The sequence below is a fragment of the Lepisma saccharinum genome, chromosome 7, assembly GCF_977018435.1.
Source record: "Lepisma saccharinum chromosome 7, izLepSacc3.1, whole genome shotgun sequence".
In the NCBI taxonomy this organism is placed as follows: Eukaryota; Metazoa; Arthropoda; class Insecta; order Zygentoma; family Lepismatidae; genus Lepisma; species Lepisma saccharinum.
This window is the reverse complement of record NC_139235.1, coordinates 13,214,794-13,225,261: the sequence shown is the minus strand read 5'-3', so window position 1 is coordinate 13,225,261 and position 10,468 is coordinate 13,214,794. Positions and strand designations below refer to the sequence as shown.

At 39.4% G+C, this 10,468-nt stretch overlaps 2 protein-coding genes across 2 annotated transcripts in view; both read left to right on the top strand.

The window, feature by feature from the left end:
- Window positions 1-27: 27 nt before the first annotated feature.
- Window positions 28-10,468, top strand: part of LOC145990098 (GPI ethanolamine phosphate transferase 2, catalytic subunit-like) — a 45,179-nt gene continuing 34,738 nt past the window's right edge. Inside the window, exons 1-2 of the mRNA XM_083125751.1 lie at window positions 28-487; window positions 7,602-7,768. Of these exons, the coding sequence (XP_082981877.1) occupies window positions 7,614-7,768 (155 nt within the window). The 5' untranslated portion in view covers window positions 28-487; window positions 7,602-7,613. The remainder of the gene's footprint in view (window positions 488-7,601; window positions 7,769-10,468) is intronic.
- Window positions 1,821-2,411, top strand: LOC145990099 (uncharacterized). The gene has a single exon (XM_083125752.1). It carries the CDS (start codon window positions 1,821-1,823, stop codon window positions 2,409-2,411), a length of 591 nt encoding a protein of 196 aa, XP_082981878.1.

The following is a 10,468-nucleotide window of genomic DNA, read 5'->3' as shown; positions in this document are numbered from 1 at the left end:
AAAAAAACCGTGTTGTGTGGCCTACTGGTTGGTCATTTTAAGCACCATAAAACCATCAGTTGTTCTGTTTTTAAAATGAAACGTTGGTAACATTATTACTTATTTACCTGCAAAGGAAAATCATAAGTTAAATACCTATAATCTGAATTTTGTGTTACCTACTCTAAAATAGCACAGAGAGAGAAAGCCGACCACCGCTAGATGGCAGGGCGCAGAATCGAGATTTAAAACACAATTTGGCAGCACACTAGAGAATCCTAAGACACTGGAATAAGGGATGAAAGTCTGGAAATTGTGACTCACTAGACAAAGACCCGAAAAGCAGCCAAAGGAGAATAGAGAGACAGGAGACAATATGCGGAACCCCGGCTAACGGACTCTTGGTGAGCAACTTGATGACACACCGACATGCTTGTTACAGGAATAGGACCGGACAGGACCCAGGAGAAACGCGGTTTGAGCTAGGATGTTGGATTTTCAGAGACAAGTAAAAAATATTCACATGAATGTACATGAATATGATTTACGAAATGATAGTTCTTTTATTCGTTTTGTTATTATTTTTTAATGTATCGTGTGTTGTACATTGCTAAGAGCGGGTGAGAAAAGTGCAAGGACAGTTTTCTCGAAGCTATATGATGTACAGTGGCTGCGGAAAGTATTCGTCTGAACACAATCAGACTGTAAAACCATGCATAGCACTTTGAAAAATAAGAAAAGCTTGACCAAACTGTAATACTGACGCACTTCCACATTCGTTCTGCGAAAATCAAGAAAAAAAGCAATGATAGCCTGTTGTGTTCGAACAGAACACAAATATCGAAAACCATGTCGTATTACGCACCAAACTAGTGTATTCGTCTGCTACATATACCACATTGGTACTATACCGGAGACACCTATCAATGATTTATTTCGCAATTTTTTACATTGATAACGTACTATTCTGCATTGCAGAACATTTCTTTAGGTGAAATAATGGATTTCTTACGAAAATAATGTCTATTTCTTACATACGATAGCCCCACGAACCATCACGGGGACGAGGTATGCCTACTAGGTTAGGTTAGGCCTGTTAGGTTAGGTTCCATTAGCACTCCTTTCGTTCAATTTAGCATATACGGACAACATCGGAATTACAAATTCCACGACATCTTGCACACCCGGCAACAACTTCACGCCGCAACCTCGACACATCATGTTGTAGCAGCAGCAATAGCACGTATTTTGCTCTCGTGCAGAAAGCAAATGGCGGCATCAGCAATAGCACGTCGGAAATAGATTTTCGTAGAAAACCACATGCATTCGCATTAAAATGGATCAAAACTACATTCCCAAACATCAACAACGCTACAGAAAATGATTTGCGTAAGTACTTTCTCCTGTAAATTTGAAGAAATCCGTCTCCGGTATAGTAAAGTGTTACCGTTGCCGCTGTAGACCGAGTGAACCCTGCATTGGATAAAACCGAAGCCAGTCTGCTTATAAGATACGCAGGAATGCACAAATTAAACATCACACTAGTCAGCGCCATGCTTACAAAACAAGCTTCTTCCAGACACAAACAAAACACATGAGAGTTAGACCCCAACGTGGCAACAGCGATTGCATAATCGCCTCTCTTTTGGCTTCCATTCGCTCCTCGCTGCCCAGCAGACGACTTTTTCCTCGTTTCTCATTGGCACAGAAACTGTCGAGCGATCGCTAGCGTGGGAAGGCTGACAGGTTGCAACAAACGCGGTATAATTGCATGAAGCCACGCCCCCTAGGTACTCGCTTTTGAGACCCAAGTGCAAGTACAAGCTTTCTTCCCTTGCAACATGCAATGCCTGTGCTGGAGGCCAAGGTTGGGTGTATGTGGAAAACTGGGGCACAAATTGAAGGAAAGTACCGAAGAGGAAAGGCGTATTGTGGTGAGTTTGTTTCGTAGTGGTAAACACTCAGTAGGCCCATCACCACAGTTCAAAGTATTGTGTATAGGTTTAACAACACAAGAACATACAAAACTACTCCCAAGAAATGACCGACCTTCAAAGCTAACGCAGAAAGAAAAATGTGTGATAGTGCAGAAAGTTGTGAAAAATCCGAAAGTGAGAACCCCAAAGCTGGCTGTTCGGGTTGCAAATGAAACTGGAAAAATTGTCTCAGCAGAAACAGTAAGAAGTGTTCTCCACCAAGCTGGGTATTGGAGAAGAACTGCGTGTACAAAACCGCACATCAGCAAATGCAACAGGCAAAAAAGAACTGACTACACCAAGCACACAAAAATGACACATGACTACGGGAAGAGAGTCATATTCACAGACAAGAGTAAATTTTATCTTTTCAAGTCAGATGGACGGGTCATGGTGTGGTGGAAGAAGAAGACAGAACTGGCTGAGAAGAATTTAACACTGACTGTGAAACCTTGAGAAGGTTCGATTCTTCTATGGGGTGATGTTGGGGAGCTGTGCTTTGTTGAAGGCATCATGGATCATAAAGTATACATCAACATCCTGAAGTCCCACCCTCCCAATAGTGTGCAGGACATGGTCTAATTGATGAATACATCTTCACCCAAGATAATGACCTTAAGCATGGGACTCACAACACCAAGTTGTGGTTACTCTATAGTTGATTTGGTATTTTAAGTCCACGGTACTAGTTTACTATCCTTCGAACACATTTATTTATTTTTACAGAAGGAACTATTTACCGTAATAAGTTCCTGTAGCATTGTCGAACATCGGGAAGGTGTTTTGTGTGATGTGGGAATGTTTCATAGCTAAAATTCATGTTGAAAATTGAAAATTAATTCTTCGACGGAGAATAGCGTTTGGTGCGTACACCTTCGTACACCATCACACATCGTGATTGTGTTTTGTTCATGTTCATTGGGTATCCAGTGTTTCGAACTGTCTGCGTTTGCAACGAGAGTTAGAAGGATGGCGTGTTGCTAGCCCCACGAACCATTGGCACGTGGTTAGGTTAGGAAACATAGTTAAAATTTGGTGTCGTGTTAGTATCAGGATCTAGAAATTGGAAATAATTGCGAACCATTGACGCTAGTCCCACGAACCATTGGCGCTAGCCCTACGAACCATTGGCGCTAGCCCCACGAACCATTGGCGCTAGCCCCACGAACCATTGGTGCTAGCCCCATGAACCATTGGCGTTAGCCCCACGAACCATTGGCACTAGCCCCACGAACCATTGGTGCTAGCCCCAATGTCAAAAATTGACGAAACAAAAAAATTAGAGGTGTCCGAAGGATAGTAAATTTTTACCGAAAAGACAAGTACTTTGGTTCAATCAATGCCACGAAGGATGGAAGCCATTTTTAAAAGCGACCGTGGGCCCACCAAGTATTAACCATCTGTAAGGATGGCAAGTTTCTATTTTTATGTTTTGCGACAAATATTTATTTAGCATCAGGTGATGTGTTATTGTATTTTTTGTTGTAATTCACTTTGTGTGACTAATGTGACATTTCCATTTGTATATTTTTGTGTGCACAGAAATAAGTAATTGAGTGTTATTAAACTTACGTTTAATAGCCAACTTGTGTGATGGGCATTATAATTTTCAGTTCATTGTTTAGAATATAAAATAAAGCCCAGGGAAATGCAACGGTACTTTAGTATTATACGGACTACCTCATTTCAGACCGTCTGTTTTATGGGAAAGCAAAAGCCTAACCTAACCGAGAAATGAGGTATAATACTAAAGTATCAATGCAACTGTACATCTTGCAACTTTTCAGTTTGTTTTTTTTATTCATTGATATGACAAACCTAAGAAATGTGTATACATGTATTGATTCCAAAATAGGAGGAAGAAGTTGGGCAGTTTTTCCTGTATTTGCTTCAATTGTTGCATTATGTAAAATCTGGCACCATATTTTTATGTGTGTGTCTTCCTGATGGCATAGTGGTATTGACCAGTGGCGGTCCCTCCATGGAACAGAGGGAACAGGCTGTTCCCTTCTACTTATCGCCCTTTTTAGCTATTTAAATTATCTATAATTACATAATAAGAACACTTCTTTCTTCCGAAATCAACATGCCGAAGAAAAACTTTCACCGTGACTGGACGTTTGTTTACTTCACCTACCCTCGTCGTCCCCAAGCCTAGTAGTCTTGCGTCGTCCCACCCTCTGCTGTCTGTTGCCGAGTATTTCCGACCACGCGCGAAGGTAAACGATCCTCATGGTGCCGCGGAAGCTGAACTCTCTAGCTGTTCCCCACGAGAGACATATCGAATTCGTTTTCCTTCGAGTTTTTGCTATGTGCTAAAGTTTAATTGCGTCATAGTGATAGTTTTGAGTGTAGTAAGTCTATAGTTTCCTAATCTCATTGCAAAATTGCGTCTGTCTTTCATAACGAACTGGAAAAATCTTCTACAGTCTAAGCATCTGCTAAATGCTTTGGCTAAACGCTGCGAAATGGCTTCCGAGGGAACAGCTCCTATCCACCTGTTCCACCAGCCCCAAGACGCATGCAGCGGCAGGACAAGACGAATGTTGCGAGTGTTGTTTGATCGACCGGCTGAAGACGAAAGATTTTAGTTCATTGAACTTTACAGAAAAGACAGCAAACCAACACCTATCCTAACCGAATTAAAAACTAAAACTAAATCGTACACAAGGCATTTTCAAACAAGTTACTACAACTCTGTAACTGTATACTCTTCCTGTGGCAAATTATTGTTGTCCTTGTTTGTTCCCGAGAAGGGAGTTTGAAACAGTTCGGGTTTTGTCACAATTTCTACAAATCTAGTGGACGCATGGACGTCCGCAGGATTTTTTCCAGGGAAAGCAAAGGAAGACATTTTTTCCAGGGGGGCAAGCAAGGTTCCTTTTCCCCAATAATAGTGTTGTACCCTCAAAAAAACATTGCTTAAATTTGAATTTATCATATTCATGCAATAATTAACACATATTATTGTGGCTGAAATAAAATTATATGTGACAAATATATAATTTTTGGTTGACTTTCATTTTCCAGGGGGGACACGGCCCCCCTTCTGGACGCCCATGAGTGGACGTCATAAAAAACTCTGCCATCTGATTACCATTATTGCATTGAGGACGTTTGAATTACAATGCTCAACTATAAAAAAATGTCAACTTGATCTACAAATAGAGATGAAACCGGTTTTGACAAAACATTTTTTCTCTGATCACTCATAAATTGCTTTTATTAATGTTCCCTATGTTGCGCATCAACAATTTTGTTTTTAATGTTTTCTTTACATTATGTCATATTTGCTTTAACATTCGTATTTTTATAATTTTAACGTGCTTCATGTATGTGACTTCTGAAATTTTTTAGCATATGTTTCGTATGTTTATTTGGTTCATTTGAACAAGTGTTGAATTTTACTTGGTCTACTGTATTATATTACGATAGGTATGGGAGGGGAGGGGTCAAGTGCATGTCACCTGTTCCCCTGCCTGATTTAGCACCACACACCACTGGTATTGACATATGCTTGTGATCAAGGGGTCCTGGGTTTGATACCCGATGAAGGCACAGTGGTTCGGATCCTACTTACAACTGTAGGTCTAGTCCAGATATAGGCCTTTCAGTGCATAAAAAACTCAAACAAACAATATTTAATATTTTTATGTGACCATCTGTCACATTAAACATGCATAAAGTGCAAATTCTGATGAGTCTAAACTAATCATGGTACACACAAATTTTTTACATGGTTCAATTTCTATTTATGTCTGTTAACACATACACACACACACATATTCAGAAAAGACAAATGTTGGTAGAATGTGTTAATAATATATCTGTTTGGTGTTGGTTTTATGTTGAGTGTAATACTCAGTGAAAGTCCAATTACGTTACTTTGGTGCTCCACTTAACCCACTATATCCCATTTATATTTTATTTAATTTATTTGGGATTACTGTTTTTTGCAGTTCTTCCCATATCAGTGTACTGCACATGAACTTACATATTTCTTTTTTACTTTGTCTACATTATTTTTTAAGAGAAAAAGAGCACTCTGGATAAAAATTACGGTAAGAATTGACAATATAGAGAAAATTGTACATTTCGATGAAACATTGTTCGTTAGCCCCAAAAACCATCCACGGGTAGCCCCACAAATCATTTACGATCGCCTCAAAAACTATCCACGGGTAGCCCCACAAACCATACACAGGTAGCCCCATGAACCATTCACACGAGGTTAGGTTAGGCCTGTTAGGTTAGGTTCCATTAGCATTCATTTCACCCCTAAATTGATCAAAAAAGTAGGGTTCGTACTAAAATTGAACATCATAAATCATTTTCTTGTAAAACAAAGGCGTGGTTGGAAACAATGGTAGGAGATTACATTTTCGTTCTTAAAACTACGCATATACACCTATACATAAAAAAATTCAATTTGCTTTTTTTCAAATTTCCAGACGTGACCCCCGGTTTTTTACAACAGATTCGTGATTAGGAGGCCAAAATTAGTTAGTATACCGAAAATTAACAAAATTTTTTACGTCATTTAGTATCATTCATTATGAGCAAGGATTTTTATAATATAAACGTAATTTTTTTGGGGTCTACATTTATTTATATCATATCTGAAGTTAATATAAATGAAACATATTGAAATACAAGTTAAAATGCTGAAAAAAAATACAGTACGTAACTTATTACATATTTATAGCGCACCACGCTTTTCATCAGCAGGCGCATGTCGCACTTTTTACGACAGATATTCCTGCTGAAAACCTAAAAGTTACAAGTAAATTTTTTCAGCATTCTAACTTGTATTTAAATATGTTTCATTTATATTAACCTCAGATATGATATAAATAAATGTAGACCCAAAAAAATTTACGTTTATATTATAAAAATCCTTGCTCATAATGAATACTAAATGATTCACTGTCATATTGATTGACTTCTATGTAAGTCTTAAGTCACTATCATTGTCCAATTCATGTGGTCCCTCTTCATCAGAAGAAACTTAAAGGATACGCTGAATTTCGCTCACGTCTACGTTTTGTCGACTCATTTTCAACAATGACCTGACGAGAAAATTACAGAAAAGGAGCAGGCGCGCAGCGCAAACTTTACGACATGGTGTTCTGATCTGAAATAAACAACAATTGACAGAGTATAACATATGGATTATTAACAATGACTGCTAATATGCAACACAAAATACCTCTTTGAGGAATACATAAAAAGCATAGGTCGACGAATTCAAAGGAAACACAAGAAAATTAAAGAAAATTACTTTTGGCGTAAATTTTGCCCAGGCGCGCCCGCTCGAAGGTTAATGCAATTTTGTAATACTACCACATTCAGTGTACCTTTCACTTTTTTAAACCATTATCTGATTCTATTGAAATTGTTATATTCTGATAAAAACTATTTAAATTCACTTTTCCACCATTCACCCAATTTTCCTCAAATTCAGTTCCAGGAAAGGTTGAATTTCCGTAGCTTGTTTTTCATACAAGTCTTTTTTCTTCCTTGTTCCTACCTTCTCCTTGTTTAAGTGTATGAGGTATTGTTTTTATTGTTAGCTTGATCTTAATTGTCAATTTTTCTACAGCATATATTATTTCACATTATATTAGTAATATATGTAACTTACAGGAATCCTAAAGAATGAAGAACAGAAAGGAAAGATTGTTAATCCTCTACTTCATGTTTGCCAGTGTTTATGGAATTTTAATATTTTTGTATGGATTTTTCCCTTTGAAGCCTGTAAATGAGTCCTTGGCTACATATGATGATCTTCCTGAAGTTTCAGAATATAGCAGGTAAGAAGTGTTTGATATTACAGTAATAGAGTGTTCATTAATCTTTATTTGTTTGTTTCTGGTAAAGTAGTCAGCTTACAAGGGACCTATTCGACTCGAGGTCACAAGTGGGTCATTCCACGTGAAATCACCCAGAGCAGGTTCCTTCATAGTCATGGATTTGCTTCAATATTTTTTTTACTGATAGATACTTGATCCAATATGACAAATATGTAATATTAGACTTATCCAACAAGTATGTCGAAAGTTATATTTTTTTTTAAAATTTTCAAGATTTTCAGAAATTGGATGGACAAATGAATGCACCATGTGAAACAAAACATGCCATATCTCGGAAACTATGTGGAGTATTGTGTTGATTTAGGTATTGTTGGAGAGGAAAATGACAGTCCTAACAGAAAATGGTGGTATTGCCAGTCTTACCTGCTCAGAAAGTAGAAAAATCTTTAAATAAAGTAATATTTTGTGATGAAAAAGACACCCCATTTCGGGTAATTGTTTGATAGGGAGTCCCAGGTTTTAACACAATGAAAACCAATACATGTCAAACATAATATTAAAAAAATCAGAATGGTAATATTTTTCATAGTAAAAATATCACATATTTCAGTATAAGGTGTATGAATTTTCCATTGCCATACAGCTATATTTTTGAACAATGGCCCTAAAACACTCACAAATTACCACTAACATGAGTGCATATACGAGGTGTACACCAAAAGTACGTGCCGTTTCGTTCTAATTTTCAAGAAAAATGAAATACAATGAAATAACCTGTGTTTATTTTTCAACAAACTCTCCCTCTTTATTGATACATAGTTGCCATCGCTCAGTCCATTTTGTGTAGCATGTGGCATAGTCATATTTGGAGGTATGTTTTAGATACTGGAAAACAGCACTTCCCAGGGATGATCTATTGGCAAAATGGCGTCCACGAAGAGAATTCTTGAGGTTTGAGAACAACCAGAAGTCACTCGGGGCTAAATCTGGTGAGTATGGTGGATGTGTCAGAAGTTCAATACCGTGGTCAGCCAAGAATGAGGTCACAACATTAGCACGATGTGGCGGTGCATTGTCCATGTGGAGAATGAAATTGCCATTAGCCATTTGTGGTAGTTTCATAGTCAATTTCGGCAAAAATTCTGTAGCCAAAAGTTTACGAAAATACTCGCCCGTAATTGTATGACCTTTGGGAACTGGATGAGACAATATCACTCCCTGGGAATCCCAGAAGATTGCGTATAGCACTTTGTCATTTGATGCAACCTGACGAAATTTTTGTCGGGGGTGGTGAATCCGTGTGTTTCCACTGCATCGACTGTCTTTTTGTTTCTGGATTGAATAATGGAATTTGTGTTTCATCCATTGTCACAATACTGTCCAAAAAATTGTGTCCCTCCCTTCTGAATCCTGTCAAATTTGCAACACATTGGATCGAACGCGAGCATCTTTTGATCGTCACTAAGCAATCGTGGAACCCAGCGAGAGGAAACTTTCTTTAGGCACAAATCTTTGGTGATTATTCGTTCTACTGTTCCCATTGTTAGCCCCAGGGTATCACAAATCTCCTGCATGGTGACGCCTATCTTCCATGATAAAATGTTCAACACGGTCAATGTTAGCATCAGTTGATGCTGTTTTCGGACGTCCAGACCTCTGCTCGTCTTTCACACTCGTTCGTCCATCTTTGAACTCACGCACCCACTTCCTAACAGTGTTTTCTGCAAGAGCACTATCACCACACATGGCCTCCAGTTGGCTATGAATATCGGCTGCACAACGTCCAGCTGCGGTAAGGAATTTCACAATTACTCGTTGCTCTTCAAGTGGAAATTCCATTTCCACAGGCAGTATCAGAAACACGTCTTACTCCTTCAGGCACTGTCACTCAACTACTGCCACCTAGCACACAAAACTGACACTGCTTGAAGACGAAGGATGGAAGTCTCCGATGCCATAGTTATTTCCCTGAAAAGAGAAGAAATGTTGACTTCAGAACAAAACGGCACGTACTTTTGGTGTGCACCACGTAATATTATTAGAAATGTTGAATAAGTGGGAGACACATTACTATGATACTATGTAGATTTTCAGCGAAAAATGCAGGCTCGACCAGGACTCGAACCCGGGTCTCTGGCAATCCGTGCCATTGCTCTACCGCTGAGCTACCGAGCCGGCCTGGCTTCCCCCGCATTTTCGCTGGCGCTGTTTTACCTGTGTGAAATCGTCTCTGCAAGTGCTACTGCAACGGGATCTGTTGCCTTTGAAACACTATAGACGTCGACGTTGCCTGGTTCCTGGTTGCGGGGGAAGCCAGGCCGGCTCGGTAGCTCAGCGGTAGAGCAATGGCACGGATTGCCAGAGACCCGGGTTCGAGTCCTGGTCGAGCCTGCATTTTTCGCTGAAAATCTACATAGTACATCTCCTGTGTGTGCCTAATTTAATGGATTGATATCTCTACGCTGGGAGGAACCAGGCAACGTCGACATCTATAGTGTTTCAAAGGCAACAGATCCCGTTGCAGTAGCACTTGCAGAGACGATTTCACACAGGTAAAACAGCGCCAGCGAAAATGCGGGGGAAGCCAGGCCGGCTCGGTAGCTCAGCGGTAGAGTAATGGCACGGATTGCCAGAGACCCGGGTTCGAGTCCTGGTCGAGCCTGCATTTTTCGCTGAAAATCTACTTAGTACATCTCCTGT

Coding starts and splice junctions, on each gene's coding strand:
- LOC145990099 (XM_083125752.1), top strand. CDS start 1,821: ATGCAATGCCTGTGCTGGAGGCCAAGGTTGGGTGTATGTGGAAAACTG.